The sequence below is a fragment of the Mobula hypostoma genome, chromosome 6, assembly GCF_963921235.1.
Source record: "Mobula hypostoma chromosome 6, sMobHyp1.1, whole genome shotgun sequence".
Lineage (NCBI taxonomy): Eukaryota > Metazoa > Chordata > Chondrichthyes > Myliobatiformes > Myliobatidae > Mobula > Mobula hypostoma.
This window is the reverse complement of record NC_086102.1, coordinates 146,105,101-146,127,090: the sequence shown is the minus strand read 5'-3', so window position 1 is coordinate 146,127,090 and position 21,990 is coordinate 146,105,101. Positions and strand designations below refer to the sequence as shown.

At 39.0% G+C, this 21,990-nt stretch overlaps 1 protein-coding gene across 2 annotated transcripts in view; it reads left to right on the top strand.

Annotated features, from left to right (window-relative positions):
- plcl1 (phospholipase C like 1) overlaps nt 1-20,800 on the top strand; it is a 320,055-nt gene extending 299,255 nt beyond the window's left edge. For both annotated transcript variants that reach the window (XM_063051927.1, XM_063051928.1), the window contains exon 7: nt 1,466-20,800. In XM_063051927.1, the coding sequence (XP_062907997.1) occupies nt 1,466-1,651 (186 nt within the window). In that variant the 3' untranslated portion in view covers nt 1,652-20,800. The remainder of the gene's footprint in view (nt 1-1,465) is intronic.
- The last annotated feature ends 1,190 nt before the right edge of the window (nt 20,801-21,990 follow it).

Here is a 21,990-nt window from a genome sequence, read left to right as displayed (position 1 = left end):
GGACAATAATAATGCAATTTAGTGATTTATTGTGACAGAGAGAAGGGAACTTTGTCCATTACCTGCTTGTGGTTAAATGGACTCAGGATGGCTGATGTAGCTATTTCTTTGTTCAATAGTATCCTTAATCTTAATAGATATTCACAAAAATTGACAAAGAATTCAGAAGTAGAAAAATGCAATCCATCTGTTTTACCTTTAAGCATGGAGGGATAATAGAGCATGGAGGTACTTCTAAATAATAAATCAGTAATCAAAATACTGCAGACTTGAAATGTAATGGAAAATGATGGAAACAGCAGAATAGGTAACATTTGTAAAGGGAGTAACATTTAATATTTAAGCTTGAAGGCCCTTCATTTGATTTAGTATTGTTAAATATCGGATTAAACTGGAAATGCTCAATTTTACATATTTTTCATAAAGTATGTTTTAGATTGAAGAAAAGTAATATAGTGGGCACAGGAAATTCCACCTAAGGCAAATGTCAGGCTGCAGACAGTTGAAAATATAAATTCTTATATTTAAAGCAGTTTATGCCAATTCAAGGTCACTTTTGATTGATGGCGAGAAGTAGTAGCCCAGTGCTGTTATTGGGCTCAGAGATACGATGCGTGAAATGATTAAGACGAAATGTAACCCATTGCTGAGCCAGGAGTCTGGTAGGTCAACAGTGAAAGAGAAGCAGTGGAGAGTCATGCAGAAAACCTTCCCATTCTCTGCTTAGTTCACAGAAGACTGATAACAGCCATGCACTTCTGTTAAAAGATCTGTTAAAATTTATAGATGAAAGCCATGCATTTTTAGCCGATTTTATATCACTGTTGACATACGGTGCTAACCTTGAGCTAATACCACACTGATACACACCATAAATATCATCCACTTTCATTCGGAAATACACATTGTAACAAGCTCTGAACAGAAGGGATCTGCACTGTCCCCAAAACAATTTATCATTGATTTATGTATATGTGGGATAGCTTGTGTATACAATTTTAACAAGCTAGCCAACTTGTTAAATGTTTTCCTCAAAAACACGCTAGAAATTGATGTAAACAATTAATCAGCTTGCTAAAATAGTGCCTATTTTATGTTGCTTTTGGATAATTGTTGCAAATGTTTTGAAATGAAACTACATAAAATATTCACACTCAGTTAATCCTTTGGTCATGTACATTTAGAGGAACATCGGTTATGTCATTCTTGTTGAAAGCTAGGAATGCCATCCTGAAGTATTTCTGAGTTGTGTTGTGATATAAAATGATTATTTCAGAAAACTGAAAATATAGACCTTTTGTACCACAAGGCTCTTTTGTATATGTTTTGCCAGATATTAATGTTTTTTATATATTTTGGCTTGGATTAAAGTATATCATTTACTTTATTGGAGCAACTGTGACAGATGAATATGTTTTAAGATAATTAGTGAATGCATATAACCCTAATCCTTTGACATATGCAGGGCCAGGGAGACTTACTGAAAAATGCTAAGAATGAGGTGCTGGAGAACATGAAACAGATTCATACTGCTTGTATCTCATGTGGACTGAGCAAGTCAGGAAATGAAAGTGCAGAGATGAGTTCCAAGCAAAGTCTTCAGGCAATACAGGAGAAAGAAAATCAAAAGGAGAATCGAACATTTACTTAGTTCCTAAACCAGTCCCAGTGGCTTGTTATGGAGTCAAAATTTTTGCAGTTTGGAGATAACTCATTTATTTCCCTAGATGATACTGAACATACTATCAGAACCTTTATACAGCATTTGAAAATGCAGCACTAGCTATTCAAAGCACCCAGTTTTATGGTACATACCACAATAAAATAGTTCAAGGAAAATCGTATCAATGTGATATTTCTAACATTCCTGTAACTGCCTTTATTCTTCTAATTGCTACTCATTTAAAACTAAAGAAAGCAGCACGGACTGTAAAGTCATGATTGGCATGCACTTTTCTTTATGTTTTTCTTTGATAAATTATATAGGTACCAGCTTTTAAATACATTTTAATGTGAGAAAAGAATATTGTACTGTACATTTAGTGTTATGCATCATAATATTTTTCTGCTGTGAAGACTATGAAATATTGCTTTATTTTAAAATGTTTGTTATGTATGTTGAGGTTTGTGTCAAAATTGTATTGAAACATCATTCTCTATAAACATTTGAAAAATGGAAAAGAGTTTTGTAGTTTTGGAAAATATCAATATTAATTCTTAACAAAGGCTTTAACCAAAACAAAACGGGAAGTTGAATTTACTAGCCAAGCAGAACAGGGTTGTTGGCTTATGACAGATAACAAATTGTAACAATTTGCATCCTGACAGTTATTCATAATTTGTATTATGACAGTCATTCTCCTGAAACGTTGAGGAAAGGGACCATCTGCAATGCTGTATGTCCTTTCAATTTATTTTCAGGCCCCCTGGTTTCCCCTAGCAATTTACATACCGTGGGGCATCAAGGTAGCCTGGCAATTGGCGCAATGCTGTTATGGCTCGGGGTGTCATAAGTTTGGAATTCAACTTCAGTGGCGTCTACAAGGACATTGTACTTTCTGCCTGTGACTGTGTGGCTTTCCTGCTGGTGCTTCAGTTTCCTCCCACAGTCCAAAGATGTACTGGTTAATAGGTCATTGTAAATTGCCCTGTGATTAGGCTAGTGTTAAATAGGTGGGTTGCTGGGTGGGGAGGCTCATTGGGCCAGAGGGCTTGTTCTGTGCTCTATCTCTAAATACGTAAATAAATATCCCTCAAATGCTTAACCAGTTAGCTGCCAGAGCTATACACAAATAAAAAAGGACCTTAGTTTGATTGTTGTTTGTTTCACCAATAGCCCATCTTACCTGCTGCCTCAGTGTGGGTAAAATTAGCTTTGGTTTGCACTTACCAGTTACCCTTGCTGGACATATGGACAACATGATTTATGTATCCAGTGGTGAAATAGCTTGCTTCTTTTCCTTGTTAAGCTCCAGAAAGTAAATTTAAGTTTTTTGACTGAAACATAAACAAATTTAAGTGCAAGTCTTCAAAAGAAGAAGGAATTCAAAATGGAAAATAGATTGTATGATGTTAACTAATACTAAAACAATATTTTGAAGGTTGCAGAAGCTGACCTTTTTACTGATGTATTATATTTCTAAATAAATGATTTCTTCAAAAGGGTAAGAGTTTATCATGATTATTCATGGTAGGAACAATATGGACCATGTGGAAATGGGAAGGCTATCAATTTATATACACTATACAGGCAATTCCCATATTACTAGGATGGGGGGGTGGCTTGTGTTCCATATCATGCTATTTCATAATGCAAAGCTGCATCATCCGCATGTGTCCAGAAACATGAATTTTTAAAAAAGTTAATTTTTGTTTATTTATTTACTTTTTACATGAGAGTGAATTTTATTCCATATTTTAATATTTTGGATAGTGATTTGTGAATTCTGTAAAGGTGAATTTCCATTATCCAAACAGTGGTAATACAGGGGTCACTGATACCATATACATGTAATAGGAAGCTTTTTCTTCCATGGCTTTATAGCTACATTGGTATATTAAGCTATTAAAGATTGAACCAAAGCTACAATAGGATTTGTAGTTATGTTTTTCCTTTAGACCAGCATATTCTGGTCAGTTATTAGAAAATGCTGGAAATACTCATTAAATCAGGCCGCATCTGTGGGAAGTGAAAAGGAAATGATATTTCACAATAAAACCTAATTTCTTTTATTGTCTGAAACATTAACTCAGTTTGTTAGCTTATTGATACTGCCTGATCAATTTGGAATTTCTGGCATTTCATTTTCTTATTCCAGTTTTGGTTTGTTGTCCAATAGAAGTCATAGTGAATGTCAGATAATAGATTACCTTCATATCGATTGTTGCTGATGCAATTTGTGATGATTTTTGTGGTCTTGAACTGCCTTCTATAACAAAATTAGATACGTAATTGTGTGTTGAAAGATTTAGTTAATGGTAGATTGGATATGATGTTCTGGCCCACTTATCCAGACTGAGCTACACAGCTGAAATGCCTTGCACTTAATCAGAAATACTTTGCACCTATGCGCTTTCATGGGTCTGATGAAAAATTCAGCTTGATAGGGGGTGGGGATCATGGAGAAATGAATCTGGGAAGTTTACCTCTGCTACCTCTAGCCTGAAGGCAAATAAAATTAATCCAGATTACTCTGACCGAGAATTTGATGCAGTATTTAACTGCACTCAGTCTAAAACAGCTCCCTGTTCTTGCTTGAAGGAATGCCATATGAAAAAAGCCATAATTTCATTAATGGTTTACTATTCTCTGGCAAAAGAACTATTTTCTGATATCTAAGCAATACTGACCAACTCACATAAACCATTTCCCTTTTAATCAATCTCAATTAAACCATCTTGGCCTTGAATTTGGATATTATGGCACTCGATTATTCAGAACTAAATGACTCTGTGTTCCTGTTTATGTGTATCAGTTTTGGACACCCTGTGCAAAATAAGTGTGAATTGTGTTGTTACGAGAAGTTTGGTCTAGAATTTCAATTACTGAAAGTATGACAAATAAGCAACCCATGTAATCAGAGGAGATGGAATAGTTGTCCGTCCACCACTCCCCTTCCCACCAACCCAGGGCCCGAACAATCGTATCCTGTGAAGCAGTGATTCATTTGTAGTTCTTTCAGTTGAATATACTGTGTTCATTGTTCATGGCTTCTGCTATGGTGGAGAAACTAAATACAGATCAGGTGTTCGCTTTGCAGAGCACCTGTACTCAGTTTGCAGGGACGATCTCCAGTTTCTTGTTGCATGCCACTTCAACTCTCACTTCCACTCCTTTTTTAACCTGTTTGTGAGACCCAATATGAAATAGTAGAAATAACTCCTCTCGAGGCAATTTGTAACAATTCTGGAATGAACTCTGAATTTTTAAGTAAACTGGTTAATTGTTTCCCATTATCATGCTAGTGTCTCTTTCTAACACAGTTCCTTTAAAATGTCTATCTACTGGTCAGTATTATGCTCCTTATCACCTGATCTGGTTTAATCTCTCTTCACATGGGCTTTTGCCCTACAACTCACTCTTTCCCCCAGCTCTGAAAACCATCCACTCTCCCTAGTGCCATCCTTCCTCCAGTTCTGAGAAAGGGTTACTGACCTGAAACATTGATTGTCTTCTCTTTCCAGAATCATTGCTTGAATAACTTGAGTTCTTGCAGTCTTTCTGTTCAGTATGAGAATGATGTTCAGTGGCACATGAAGTGTTAAATAATCTGTAGTGCAGGGATCTTTGGGGCATTTGTAGCTGAAATTGAAACTTCACTACAAATGTGCTATTGAATGAATGTGTTAGTCACTTCATACTTCAGTTGCTGTTGCAGGGATGAGGGATGTCAGAACTCAGAACTCAGGGGCAGCATGGTAGCATAGCAGTTACTGCGATGCAATTACTGTATAAGTGCCCCAGGTTCAGTTCTGCCACTGTCCATAAGGTGTTTGTATGTTCTTCCCGTGACTGTGTTCGTTTTCTCTGGGTGCTCTAGTTTCCTCCCATATTTCAAGATAAATGGGTTGTTAGGTTAATTGTCCACATGGGTGTAATTAGGCATTGTGGGCTCATTAGGCAGAAAGGACCTTTACTGTGCTGTATCTCGAAATAAGTGTTGAGGGAGGTGCATTGATATTTTCCCAGTTATAATCTCAGGCAGGGGTTTCAGTGTGCTGTGGTTGTTTGTGTACTGCTCCATTTCCCAATAACAATATTTTAACATTGTGAAAGTTGGAGAGGGCAAAGAGATCTTTGACATTTTGAGGTCAGAATTTAAGATATACACTTGTTCCTGGAGAGTTAGATGTCAAGGTAATTGTCTTTCTAAACTTCCAAGGCCTCTGGATAATTCCCAATTGTATGATAATTATAATCAATACAAATTAACATTTGCTCCACAGCTTTTGAGTTGTCATTGATACTCTCTTGTTTGAGGAGAAGAATTTCTTTTTAACAGAGATCATCAGACAGAGCAGGCATCTAAATTTACTTTGAATGACGGCTTTCATGCACGTGTTTCAGGAATCCCTTAAGAACATAGAATTGGGAGGGTGTCATGCAAATGTTTGCTTGCATGTGGCCATGAGAAACTGTGCAATCACAAATCAGAGAAAATCTGCAGATGCTGGAAATCGGAGCAACACACACAAAATGCTGGAGGAACTCAGCAGGCCAGGCAGCATCTATGGAAAAGAGTACAGTCGACATTTCAGGCCAAAACTCTTCGGCAGGACGGCAGAAAATGTTCTCACACTTTGTGCCTTGTATTTGGGGAGTGCACATGATTCTCTGCTTCAATCTCTGTCGCCTGTCTTAGTAGGTATGCTGCAAAGAGGGGTAGCTCTCGGAGGGTGAGAGATAATATCTTGTTTCATGGCTGCTCATTCCTATTACGCTTTGGTTAATGTAACAGGATGCTTACAGAAAACAGATTAATTCATGGGGTAAATGTCTAGGAAATTCATCTGATGCCCTTAGACTGATTTAAACCAGTCCAGATTATTTTGGCCCTAAGAAGTTCCAATAGTACTTAACGTGACTCATCCAGGAACAGGCCCATCTCTTGGGCAATTGCTTTACTCTGTAGATACTTCTTGGTCACTGAAATTATTTAGCAGATTGTTTGTTTTTCTAGATTCCAGCATCTGCAGTCTTCCTTATCCATCTCTTGGGTGCCAAAAGCTTTGCGGGAAATGCTCCTGGTGTCCTCAGTGAGAATTCTGGTGTCCACATGGGCCCAAAGGTAATATGCAGTATTTGTCAGAGGGGAAGGGGGGTCATCTGTTACATCCTCCAAAATTCACCATCAGAAGGCTCAGTATTGCTTTGCAGGCTGGGGTTGTGCAATGGGGAAAGAAAGAAAGCAGAGACAGAACAAGTAGGATACTGAGATAGTGTGGTGGAGAAGTTCATGAGACTGTGGTATTCAAAATGTACCAGAAGACTTTGAAATTTCCAGTCACCAAAAAGATAGCAATGAAGATGCCTTTACATCAGCTGGTTTTGAGATTCAATAACCAAGGTTTCATGGTAAGGAGATTCTGTGTGACTCAGACTCTGCATTTCAACTGCAGGAGATCTTACTCCCAGTCACTTCTAGAAGTATCTGCAAGAAATAATGCACCAAGCTGACCAGAACAGAGAAACAGTCTTCACCAATGAACAGACCACTCCAGTTGGCTGGTGAATTATTGAAAAAATCACTTTGCTACATTAGAAATACTTCTCAGCATTAAGAAAAAAAACGAAGTGTTTCCAACTCAAACAAAGGCAAATATAGGAGATAATATATGTTAAGAAATAGGAGAGTATGTATTAATGCCAAGACCTTAACCTTGTTGACATGCCGAGGGATCTTGAGGTCCAACTCCATAGCTCTCTGAAAGTGGCTACCTGGGTTGATAGGCATGCTTGTCTTTATTAGTCAAAGAGTCTATGTTGCAGCTTTATACTAAAACTCTAATTAAGCCACATCTATATAGCCATATAACCATATAACAATTACAGCACGGAAACAGGCCATCTCGGCCCTTCTAGTCCGTGCCGAACTCTTACTCTCACCTAGTCCCACCGACCTGCACTCACCCCATAACTCTCCATTCCTTTCCTGTCCATATAGTTGTCCAATTTAACTTTAAACGACAACATCAAACCTGCCTCAACCACTTCTGCTGGAAGCTTGTTCCACACAGCTACCACTCTCTGAGTAAAGAAGTTCCCCCTCATGTTACCCCTAAACTTTTGCCCTTTAACTCTCAACTCATGCCCTCTTGTTTGAATCTCCCCCACTCTCAATGGAAAAAGCCTATCCACATCAACTCTATCTATCCCCCTCATAATTTTAAATACCTCTATCAAGTCCCCCCTCAACCTTCTACGTTCCAAAGAATAAAGACCCAATTTGTTCAACCTTTCTCTGTAACTTAGGGGATGAAACCCAGGTAACATTCTAGTAAATCTTCTCTGTACTCTCTCTATTTTGTTGACAGCTTTTCTATAATTCGATCTGGAGTTTTGCATTCAGTTCTGGTCTCCCCATTATAGAAATGATGTTGAGGCTTTGGAAAGGTTGAAGAAAAGGTTTACCGTGTTGTTGCCTGGATTAAAGGGCACATGTAATAATGAGTTGAACTTGAATTATTTTCTCTGGAGTGGCAGAGGCTGAAGGGAGAAATAAAAGAGGGTTACAGGGTTGTGAGAGGCATAGAAAGAGTAGTATCTTTTTTCCTAGGGTTGAAATATATAATACCACAGGGTATGCATTTAAGGTAAGAAGGTTTAAGTTCAAAGTAGATGTGCAGGGCAAGATTTTTTTTATATACTCGGTGTAGTAGGAGCCTGGAGTGTGCTGCCAAAGGTGGAGGTAGTGGTTCTTAGACAGACAGATGGATGTGGAAGAAATGGAAGGATATGGACACTGTGTAGGCAGAAGAGATTAGTTTAGGTGGACATTTGATTACTAATTTAAATAGTTTGCCACAGCATTATTGGCTGAAGGGCCTATTCATGTGCTGTACTATATATGTTCTATATATTCATCAATAAATATGCTTGTAAGGATCTCTTAACATATTCAGAGGTATCAATCAAATATTAAGGTGAGACACATATGCGTTGGAAGCTGCAGTTGGACTGTCTACCTCAGTGCTGGCTCAAGCTGGAAGGCGTTAATTCTCTCTCAGTAGTCACTGCATGTCTTTTCATAGGGAGACTCTAGACGTTGGAATATGGACCAACACGAAAAGCGTTGGAGGAATTCAGTGGGTCAGGCAGCATGTGTGGAGGGAAATGGATAGTCAGTGTTTCACCTGGACTTCATTCTCATACTGTTTATTACCATATAGAGGTGCAGGATTAAGTCCAGAGGAATCTCTTATCAGAGGGACCACCAAAGTGTGAGACTTAATAATATTCCTTGACCTTGACAAATAGATGGTGGTGCAAGAACATTTTGACACAAACAAAGTTGGTATCCAAATCTGAAAAAAAAAAGAAAACCGCAAGTCTCTGAACAATCTTGCACAATTTTACTGTCTACTTTCCAAACCTAGACTTGTCCATAGATTTGCTTCTGACCGCATCATTAAACTTAAAAGGTTCAAAGGAAGAGTCAAAATGAAGGCTGTCCATTTCATCAAAGCGTGACAACTTCCCATTTGTTGGTGATGCTTAGTATGAATTTATATATGTGACCAGAATAAGTACAACTGGGAAGAGATATTGGATAGATATGTACTCAATGTAAGTAATATTTGATCTAGTTTTGGCTGATTACCTGGCCATCAGATGCAATTGTCTCTAAAACTCCAGATCAATATTGTCTAGGAAAGGCCTGGAGTATGATCTTTGAGAAGCATTAGAAAGACCGTGAAATAATAGGGCAAGGAAGAAAATCCACAGGCTCATATAATAAAAAAATAAGAGCTGCTTACAACTGACCACCTTGCCAGCATATGTCAGACAATTCACCCTATCTCTGCTCTAGTTCAACCTGGTTGCTGAAGTGGATATTACAGTCCTTCAGATATTTTCACACATTAAACAGGGGTTGCTTTTTATGCTTATCTTTTATGCATAAAGGTTATCCAAGCAAAGTCTATGACACTGTGCAGTGCATTATCTTCCTAAAGAATCCTTATTCATTCCAACAATTGATTGAAGTATGTAGGCTGAAATAAATTAGAGAAACAAATTTAAATAACACAAATCTCACAACATTGAAGTTTGTATAGATTACATTATGGTGGACAGTTTCAGCATTGGCACTAGCCTCCCCAGCATCCAGGACATCTGCAAGAAGCGATGCCTCAAATAGGCAGCATCCATTATTAAGGACCTCCATCACACAGGACATACCCTCTTCTCATTGCTACCATCAGGGAGGAGGTACAAGAACCTGAAGGCACACACTGAACAATTCAGGAACAGCTTTTTCCCCTCTGCCATCAGATTTCTGAATTGACATTGAACTCATGAACACCACCTCACTACTTTTTTTGCACTACTTATTTAATTTAACTTTATATACTTCTTACTGTAATTCACAATTTTTAATATTATGTACTGCAGTATACTGCTGCCACATATAACAAATACCACGACATATACCAGTGATATTAACCTGATTCTGATCAACTGTCCACCCGCGTCCTCCTTTTACAGCCTCTTTGTTGATTCTGCCACTTCTCGGTACTGCTTTTCCATGTCTGCGGTGAAGCACGTCCTCTTTCAATAGTCACACTGGCTGAATTTGAACAGCTCCACAGCACTCCTACTGATGATCCACTGCCGTTACCTGGCAGTAGTCTGAAGTTGCTGGTTGTGGGCCAGTAACTGAGTTTATTCAATGCCACAGAATCTGTAGTAGGAATAGAGCTGCTGAGATATTGAGGGTTGAGAGCATCTTGGGGAAGGACCACAGTGCAAGGTCTTCTCCTACTGGAGAGGGAGGGTTGAGGTTGGAGAAAGAAGCCCCTCAATTATTATGGTAGCGGTATACCACCCCAGAATACCACATTAGTGGCAGCAGTGCTCTTGATGTGTATAAATGCAATAGAACAGTACAGAAAGCTTGACTGTGAATCTAAAGAATGAAAAGGCATTGGATAGTTTATTCTTGTAATTTTTTTTATTATGAATAAGGTTTACTTTGTTAAATAAAAAAGCACCTTAGAACTTGCAAACAGTCAATCAAACCCTCCCTGAACTGGGTGTCCGATAGACCCTGAAGTTTTTGTGATCTCGATTACTCAGCTGTCATTACATCTTCCAAACACATGCCAACTGATAAGCGCAATCAACTCATGCACTGTTTTTTTGGATGGGAAGAGAATTTTCCCATTGATGTCTTCTCTACTTGGCTACTTGGACACGTATTCTATGCTCAGGTGTCACTCTGACCTCTGGTTTAAGAGATCTGATAGATCAAGACATGAAGACTTAAAGAAGACATTAGATGGCCTCTGCATGTGCACTACTGGAAGGAGTAACCTGTTTCATCAGATCTTTCCAGATTAACTTCTTATTACCTACCTCACAGAAGCGGGCCAGTCAGCTTATCAACTCCATGTTAGCATTCAGAAGAACAAAGCCACATATTCATTATCCCTCCAATCTCCCTTTAATCAATCAAATTTTCCTTCCTAACATGCTCATCAGCACTTTTTGTATTCTTTTGACACTTATCCACACTGTGCTGGGAAGTGCAACAGCAGTGTTGTCTGGGATTGATACAAGCAAGCCTGGGTTCACGGAAAACCATGTGAATTTTAGCCATTTTGTCTCTTACCACTTGGATGAAGGCCCAGGTGCTTCCAGTCTCCATGGGACATTCAACCTGTTTCTTCATCCTGCCGAGCTTTAGGTCTGGAGGAGTCCCCTTCAGTTTCCAGGACATGCACCTGTTATAGGCTGCAAAACAAAAATTAACATTAGTACTGAAATAAGATGATTTCCATGGTATCGAGGACAGCATATTCAGTGGTCAAGAATGTTGATGTGGAGACAAGCATTTGAATCCTCCCAAGACAACTGGGGAAATTAGATTCAAGAAATATATAGTATAAGTAACACTGACCGTGAAATTGTTAGATTGTTTCTATTCAGTGTACTATTTTCCTTCATGGTAAGAAATATGTCTTCAATCAATCAAACCACACATTTTAATTCCACATCCCATTCCCATTCTGACATGTCTATCCACAGCCTCCTCTACCGTAAAGATGAAGCCACACTCAGGTTGGAGGAACAACACCTTATAACAGTGAAACCTCCACATGACTCCATACCCATCAATACCTCCTCTACTCAATAAAGCAGCCACTGAGTGTATGTTCATAGTCTTCTGCTGCTGTAGTCTATCAAGGTTCAATATCTTGTGCACTTAGAGATGCTCTTCTGCACACCATTGTTGTAACATGAGGTTATCTGAGGTACAGTTGCCTTCCAGTCAGCTTAAACCAGTCCAGCCATTCTCCTTTGACCTCTCTCATTAATAGGGCGTTTTCACCCACAGAACTGCCACTTACTGGATTTTTGTTTTTGTTTTTTGCACCATTCTCTGTAAACTGTAGGAGTATTGTGCATGAAAATCCCAGGAGATTAGATTAGATTAGATTAGATTAGATTATGAGAACACTCAGTCCTTGTTTATTGTCATTTAGACATGCATGCATTAAAAAATGATACAATGTTCCTCCAGAGTGATATCACAGAAACACAGGACAAACCAAGACTAAAACTGACAAAACCACATAATTATAACATATAGTTACAACAGTGCAAAGCAATACCATAATTTGATAAAGAGCAGACCGTGGGCACGGTTAAAAAAAAAGTCTCAAAGTCCTGATAGCCCATCATCTCACGCAGACGGTAGAAGGGAGAAACTCTCCCTGCCATGAAGCTCCAAGTGCCGCCAACTTGCCGATGCAGCACCATTGGAAGCACCTGACCACAGCGGACTCTGAGTCCATCCGAAAACTTCGAGCCTCCGACCAGCCCTCCGACACTGAGCACCAAGCGCCATCCTCTGCTGAGCGCTTCGACCCAGCCCCGGTCACTGAGCAACAAGCAAAGCCGAGGACTCGGGGCCTTCCCCTCCGGAGTTTCTGGATCACACAGTAGCAGCAGCAGCAAAGCAGGCATTTCAGAAGTTTCACCAAATGTTCCTCCGTGCTCTCACGTCTGCCTCCATCAAATCAGGATTGTGCACGGCACCCTACTTGATAGATAACAGACATCACCACCCCAGTGGCTGCTGTGAACTGCGTCGCGCCGCAGCAGTTTCTGAGATACTCAAACCACCCCATCTGGCACTAACAATTATTCCATGGTCAATGTCCTTAGATCACTTTTCTTGCACATTCTGATGTCTGGTCCGAACAACAAATGAATCTTTTATTCTTCTACTGAAGTTTAATGATGGTTGGCAGACCAAAATAAGATGCATTATGACTATCTACTGAGCACGAGTATGGAACAAAGAGACAGGTTGTATACCAACTCAACTCCACTCCCTCCCCCCCAAAAAAACCTCAAATAATATCAAGGTCTAATGCTTTTCAGAAAGTGAAATATGCATTTATATACATTACAATGGCAGTGATATCCTAACAAACTTTCCATCCAAAGATCTCAATTTAGCAATCAGATGTTTCCTTTGCAACTCATAGGAACTGCATTTGAACAATATATGCTGCACCGTTTCTTGACAAGTGTATTCCCTACAAATGTCCATATTATGCATATTAATTCTGAACAAGGAATCATTCAATCTAATATGTCCAATATGTAAACATGTGAATGTAATTTATTTCCTCCTTTTATACCTATCTCCCAATTGAGTTCCCACCATCCTCTGAATTTGTTATAAATGCTATCCTTTCTTTTCTTTGTCCTAACTTTGTTGCCACAGTGACCGAATAGATATTTTAATTATGGCTTTCATCTCCCCTTAAGCAAATGCACTATTACATTTATATCTTTGATTTTAAGTGATCGTTTGGCTAGAATGTCTGCCACCTTGTTTCCTTAAACCCCAACTTGGGCAGCGACCCGTAAGAAGCCTAGACACTGCAGCCTCAGCAGATGTTGTCCAGTCTCAAGAATGTCTGACCTTCAATTTGAAGTACCTGTTTCAATATATATCAAAACAGACAACGAATGAATCAGAGCACGGGAAGTACATAATCAGGGTGCATTGCTTCAAACCATTCCAAGGCTAAAATGATGGCAACCATCTCTGGCATGAATACTGATACTTTGTCTGATAATCTTCAGAATCTGAATCAGGTTTAATATCACTGGCATATGTTGTGAAATTTGTTAACCTTGTGGCAGCAGTACAAAGCAATACAAGATAAATATAGAAAAAAACTGAAATACGGTAATTATATATGTATATTAAATAGATAAGTTAAAATTAAGTAGTGCAAAAACAGAAATTTTAAAAAAGTATTGAGGCAGTGTTCATGGGTTATAAAAATTAATTACCTGTACTTTACTATTCTTTTCTGAAATTTCATCCACAATTGACTCATTTTCAACTCCATAAATCGATGCGCTATCCAACTTTTAAAAAGGTAGCCATTCCTCCATTACCCATTTTCTAATTGTGTCTTATATATCAACATAACTTTGAATTTTAAAACTTAGATGATTTCAACCACGTTTCTGGTACTCATATAACATCATAACATTAGGCTTCTTTAGTAAATTTTCAATAAATTTTAAAAATTCTTGACCATTAGCTAATAGGCTTCCAGCATTCCATTGTAAGATTAGAAAAAAACATTAGCAGCACTCCTTTGAAGTCTGAACATTATTTACTTTCTTGTAAGGTATCATTAATCGCTTCTTTTGTCTCTAGATTTCTTTTCAGGTTTAATATAATTTTAATTTTTTCTGTCCTATTTTTAGTTATCCTTTGTTATACAATCATGCACTTCACACACAGTCTTTAATCCACTGGGGGGAGGGGGAATTAAACTAGAGTTACAGGGGGTTGGCAACCAGAGTGCTAGAACAGATAGTGGAGAGGTTGTGGAAGCAGATATTGTTAAGATGTCAGGTAAAGTCAGGAATCAAAAGGTTGGGCATGGTGTGACTAATATATTCCACTGCACAAAGTATTGTAGGAAAGGCAGATGAGCTGAGGGCATGGATCAACACATGGAATTATGATATTAGAGCCATTAGTGAGACTTGGTTGCAGGAGGGGCAGGACTGGGAGCTCAGTATTCTGAATTTCCGTTGTCTTAGACATGATAGAGCTGGAGGGATTAAAGGGGGTGGGGTGGCGACATTAGTTAGGGAAAATGTCATGACAGTGCTCAGTCAGGACTTGTCTAGTGGGTGTATTGGGTGGAACTATGGAATAAGAAAGGTATGACCACGTTAATGGGGCTATATTATAGACTATCCAACAGTCTGCATGATTTAGAGGAACAAATTTGTAGAGAGAACGCAGACTTTTGTAAGAAGCATAAGGTTGTAATAATAGGTGATTTTAACTTTCTACATATTGACTGGGACTCCCATACTCTAAAAGGACTAAATGGGATAGAACTTGTGAAATATGTTCAGGAAAGTTTCCTTCATCAGTACATAGAAGTCCCAATGGGAGAGCATATGATACTGGTTCTGCTTTTGGGGAATGAGACAGGCAGGTGACATGGGTTTGAGTAGGGGAACACTTTGCATCCAGTGATGACAATGCCATTATTCTCAAAGTACATATGTGAAAAAAAATAGGTCTGGCCCCGTGGGTTGAGATTCTAAATTGGAGAAAGGCCAATTTTGATGGTATCAGAAATGATCTGGCAAGTGTGGATTAGGGCAGCCTATTTCTGGCAAAGGGTGTACTTGGTAAATGGGATGCCTTCAGAAGTGAAATTTTGTGAGTGGAAAGCCTGTATGTACCTGTCAGAATAAAAGGTGAAGGTAACAAGTGTAGGGAACCCTGGTTTTCAAGAGATATTGAAGCCCTGGTTAAGTAATAAAAGCGGGGTGCATAGCAGGTATAGGCAGGTAGGAACAAATAAGGTACATATGGAATATAAGAAACGCAAGAGACTTTCAAAAAGAAATCAGGAGGGCCAAAAGAAAGCGTGAGGTTGCCCTAGCAGACAAGATGAAAAGAATGCTAAGGGATTCTACAGATATGTTAAGAGCAAAAGGATAGCAAGGGTCAAAACTGGCCCTCTGGAACATCAGGATGGTAATCTATGCATGAAGTCAAAGGAAATGGGGGAGATCTTAAATTTTTTTTTTGCATCTGTATTTACTCAGGAGATAGATACAAAGTCTATAGAAGACAGGCAAAACAGCATCGACTTCATGGACCCCATACAGAGTACAGAGGAGGAGGTGTGTGCGGTCTTGAGGCAAATTCGGGTGAATCCCCAAGGCCTGAAAAGATGCTCCCTCAGACCCTGTGGGAGGCAAGTGCAGAAACTGTAGGGGCTCCAGCCGAGATTTTTAAATCATCCTTAGTGACAGGTGAGGTACTGGAGGATTGGATGATAGCTCATGTTGTTCTGATGTTTAAGAAAGCCTTTAAAAATAAACTAGGAGGTTATAGGCTGGTGAGCCTTACATCAGTCTTGGGAAAGTTATTGGAAAGTATTCTAAGGGACTGGATACATGTGTATTTGAATAGTCAGCATGGCTTTGTGCATGGTAGGTCATGTCTAACCAATTTTATAGTGCTTTTTGATAAAGTTACCAGGAAAGTTGATAAAAGCAAGGCAGTGGATGTTGTCTATGTGGTCTTTCGCAAGGCATTTGACAAGGTCCCACGTGGGAGGTTGGTCAGGAATATTCATTCACTCAGCATTCAAGACGAGGTAGTAAATTGGATTTTGTGTTTATGGGAGAAGTCAAAGAGTGGTAGTAGATGGTTGCCTTTCTGACTGGAAGCCTGTGTCTAGTGGTATGTCACAGGGATCAGTGTTGGTTCCATTGCTGTTTGTCATCTGTATCAATGATCTGGATGATAATATGGTAAACTGGATCAGCAAATTTGCGGATGACGCCAGGTTTAGGGAATTAGTGGATAGTGAGGAAGTGAAAAATGGTAGATAGAGTTTCATGTAGGTAAGTGTGAGTTGTTACAGGACCAACCAGGGTAGTTCTTACACAGTGAACGTAGGGCACTGAAGAGTGCTGTAGAGCAAGGAGATCTGCGAATAAAGGTCCACAATCTATTGAAAGTGGCATCACAGGTAGGTAGGGTTGTAAAGAAAGCTTTTGTCACATTGACCTTCATAAATTGAAGTATAGAGTACAGGAGATGGGATGCCATGTTAACAAAAGAGAAATAAGTTGATGCTGTGTACTTGGATTTTCAGAAGGCTTTTGAAAAGATGCCACACATGAGGCTACTTAACAAGCTATGTGCTCATGGTATTATAGGAAAGATTCTAGCATGGATAAAGCAGTGGCTGATTGACAGGAAACAAAGAGTGGGAATAAAGGGAGCCTTTTCTGGTTGGATGCTGGTGACTACTGGTGTTCCACAGGGATCTATGTTGGGATCAATTCTTCTAACATTATATGTCAATGATTTGGATGAGTGAATTGATGGCTTTGTTGCAAAGTTTGCAGAGAATATGAAGATAAGTGGAAAGGCAGGTAGTTTTGAGGAAACAGACTGTGCAAAGAAATGGCAGATGGAGTACAGTGTCTAGAAACATATGGTCATGCACTTTGGTAGAAGAAATGGAAGGGTTGAATATTTTCTAAATGGAGAGAAAATACAAAAAAAAAACTGAGGCACAAAGGGATTTGGGGATCCTTGTGCAGGATTTCCTAAAGGTTAATTTGCAGGTTGAGCCTGTGGTGAGGAAGGCAAATGCAATGTTAGCATTCATTTCAAGTGGACTAGAATATAAAAGCAAGGATGGAATGTTGGGATTTTATAAACCACTGGTGAGGCCTCACTTGGAGTATTGTGAGTAAGATTACGCCCCTTATCATTGAAAGGATGTGCTGAAACTGGAGAGAGTTCAAAAGAGGGTTACAAAAATGATTCCAGGATTGAATGGCTTGTCATATCAAGAGCGTTTGATGGCTCTGTGCCTGGCATTGTCCCCAGAAGAATGAGGGGAGACCACATTGAAAGCTATTGAATGGTGAAAAGCCTTGAAAGTGGATGTGGAGAGGATGTTTCCTATGAAGGGAGAGTCTAAGACCAGAGGACATGGCCTCAGAATAGAGGGGCATCCTTTTAGAATGGAGATGGGGAGCAATTTCTTCAGCCAGAGTGGTGAATCTGTAGAATTCTTTGACACAGGCAGCTATGGAGGCTAAGAATTTATGTATATTTAAGGCAGAGGTTGATAGATTTTTGATTAGTCAGGGCATGAAGGGATATAGGGAGAAACAGGAGATTGGGGCTGAGGGGAAAATTGAATTAGCCATAATGAAATGGTGGAGCAGTCTTGATGAGCCAAGTGGCCTAATTCTGATCCTACATCTTATGGTCTTATGGTTTTAAAGTTCTGTCTGTCTGTATCTTGTTTTATGGCGGTTGGCATCCAGCTTAATGGTGCATTACTGCCACCCTCTGCTCCAGAATGTGCACTAGACATACATTCTAAATCCCTTCACCCAATCACACACACACACAAACCTACACTTCACCCTCCCATCTTTGACCATCCTAGTATCCTATTCCTGTTTATTCGTCATATTCTATAAAAAACCCTTGTACCCCTTAAAAACGCTAAAAATACCCGGACTTGTGCTCTCTCACCCATGCCCAGCAACCCTTTTAATGTGAATTCCTGCATCCCCAACTCCCTTAATTTATTTCTCATCATCTCTCTCTGTATCCCATACTTCCTGCAACACAAAACTACATGTTCTACTGACTCCTCTTCCTGACATTCCTCACACAATCCTGTCTGGTGTTTCCCTATCATTTTCAATGTTTTGTTTAATGCACAGTGCCCCAGCCTTAACCTAGTCCACACAATTTCCTCTCTTCTGTTTCCATTACCTACCCTAGTAACTGCAACACTCTTTTGTATTTGATATAAATGCCTCCCTTTCCCCTCCCTGTCCCATCTTTCTTGCCACATTCGGTTGACTTTTTCCCAGATTACACACTTAACCTCTGCTTTACTGATACTAATGTGCATTTCCACATTTTCTTTCTTTAACGCCCTCTTTGCCAACTCATCCACCCTCTCATTCCCCTTCACCCCTACATGTGCTGGAACCCATAGAAATTTTACCTGACCTCCCAGATTTGCAATTCTTGTAACTAACTGAAGGACTTCATAAAGTACATCTTGCCGACTGTTTGCGTGAAAAGACCTTAAGCTTGCTAGAACTGAGGATGAATCTGAACATATCAATGCTTTGGCTTGTCTGGCTTTCTGCACCCATTGCAACGCAACCAACACTGCCAGCATCTCCACTGTAAACACCCCTAACTTATTAGATGTTCTTCTGCTGATTCCAATTTCTTTTGCTGGTATTACCACCCCAAACCCTGTCACTTCTGTTTCAGGTTCCTTCGCACCTGGTTTTAAAGTTTAGAATCCCAAGTTCTTTTAATTTCTTGTCATAACACACATTTTTCTAATTAGGAATTAACTGGGCAGCTCTGATCAGCTGTTTTCTGTCTCCATATTACCCAGTTTAAGAGGATACAGGCTTCACTAGTGCTGAAATGTTTTTGATTGATTAAAGCCAATGTTTTAGTTGGCATTTGAGTAGCATTGATGTAATGTCTTGATGTAATAGTGGCTCAGATTTTGCTGGGGTTTGCCAGCATTTAGCCCTGTGAGATGCAAAGAAGTTCAAGACTCCCATGTACTAGCCAGGATCTTCCAGCCATTTCCCAACTCTACTTCTCTGCTGCATGCAGACTGTAGACCCTGCTCTGGGATACTGGGACAGGTTTGATACGGGAAGTACCCATGAGCCTATTCACTTCAGTGGAGAATTTATATTTGAAAGGTATGAAGGGAAGCATGAAGTAAGTTAAATCGCCTAAATATTTGTTTGTGATAGTGTTTTATTTTAATGTTATCAGGTGATTTTAATGAAAATAGTATTTGTGGATAACATCAGCTAAGAACTATTACCAGAGTAATTTGTATTGAAAGTAACAGGCTTGTGACAACATTTCTCCATTGGTGACTTGTGACAACATTTCGTCTTGAGGCAGAAGTGGGGAAGGCAACTCAGAATGCTAGGGACTGCAGCTGGCCCTTGTGCACCCTTGAAAAACTTCTAACAGATGTAGGGAAATTTGGTCCCATCCGCAGCCAGCTGGGCAGTGTAATACTGTGACATTGGAAGGAAGGACGGATCGAACAGAACTCAGGGTGCTCAGGAATTTGGTGGTGCTGGATATGTAGAATTTGCAGACTTACAACAGATGAGAACTAAATCTATTTAGTTTCTTTTAATTAGCGCTGTATATAGGAACCAAAAGAAGAACACTGTAGAAGCTGGAAATCTGAGAATAAGAACAGAAAATGCTGGAAATACTCAGATATCATCTGTTGTGAGAGAAACACAATAAATGAAAGGTTACTGACCCAAAACATTCTCCAGAAATGCTGCCCAACTGAATGACTTTTCTAACTAGTGTTCTCTGTTTTATTTCTCTCCATAATAACTTTGTGGTTCACAATCAGAATACAGAAAATTTGGTAATCTGCCTTTAGTCGAATTGATGACTGAACTGTTGCAGGTGACTAGGATTGATTTTATGCATTTAATTTGTATGTAGTGTTTCTCACACATATCTACCTTTTTCCTGAGAAATTATCCTGGGTTTATTTTGCAAAGTTGTGATATTTTTGTAATGATAAATTGTATTTTTCTGTAATCTTTAAAGAGATGCTAATTTCTTAGCACAATTTTTACTTTACAACAGACCAGAGCAGGAGCACATGCCTCCTAATCTCCACCTTAACTTGTGCTTTAGCTATGTAAACAAGATATTTTCAAGTAATTTTAACTACATTTCTTTGTTATGCCTGTGGATGATAATGTAAACCAGTGCAATTCTTCATCTTACCATAAACATACATCAATTTATTGCCAACAAGGGGATCTGTGAAATGCTGTCCTTTAAGGTTAGCTGGTTGCTGGTGTTTATTCAACATTGGATACACACCCTTAATACATCTCCCTGAGCCTCCTTCTTACTCTGTTTTATTTTACAAGGGGTGATTGATAAGTTCGCAGCTTAAGGTAGAAGGAGTCAATTTTAGAAAACCTAGCATATTTTTTTTTTTCAACATAGTCCCCTCCTACATTTACACACTTAGTCCAATGGTCGTGGAGCATACGGATCCCACCTTGGTAGAAGTCGGTGTCTTCGACCTCCAGAAAATGGTCCACAGCAGGGGTGATTGGTCAAGTCCGTGGCCTAAGGTAGAAGGAGATGAGGTATTAACTTCAAACTTTCTGCATAATCACTCAAAGAGTTGAACTGCACATGCATATAACGAAAGCTGTATAACTCATCTCCTTCTATCTTAGGCCGCAAACTTTTCAATCACCCCTGCTGTGGACCAATTTCTGGAGGTCCAAGACACTGATCTCTACAAAGATGGGATTCGTATCCTCCACGACCACTGGACTAAGTGTGTAAATGTAGGAGTGGACTATGTTGGAAAATAAATATGCTAGGTTTTCTAAAATTGACTCGTTCTACCTTAAGCCATGAACTTATCAATCACCCCTCGTATAGTAATGGTTTATCAGTGAGGATCCATGTGAGAATTCTGGCAATATTATGCTATTCTATATAGTTCATTTTCAACAATTACAGTAAGAATGATATTGTCATTTAGCTGATCCCGTGATCTAATCTGGGAGGTGATGGCAATAAAAACATGGAAAACTCAACACAATTAATCCAAATAAATCTTCAACTACAATTTCTTATGTAATTATGAGACTAATTAATTGCCTTTGGACAACAAGTATATGTTTACATTTTAAGTATTTTTAAATGAGATATGCAGTAATACATAGGCAACAAACGTTTAATTTTTTTTAATATAGTTTATTTCAAAATGTATAGGCATCAATGGTGTTAAATGCACTTACTGCCTGTCCATAATTTCTCTTACATAGGTGATGGTAAGCTGCCTTATTGATCATTTGAAGTCTGTAAAAATACTAGGGCCATCCTGTGATTAGAGAGCTCCACTGTTTGACCCATTAGTAACAAAGGAATGACAATATATTTCTATGTCAAGTTCAAAATTGGCTTAGCTTGGGCATAAAGTCAAATTGTTATAATGAATGCACTCATTTGAATTATTGCTGCAATTATACTAATGTCATTGACTCAAGACAAGTCAATATGACTTTTTTTCTGTAGTCAATTAACCACCTTTAATAGCACTATATTTCATTTAGGAATGTTCATGCAATTATATAGTGTGGTATGTGGTATTGACTTATTT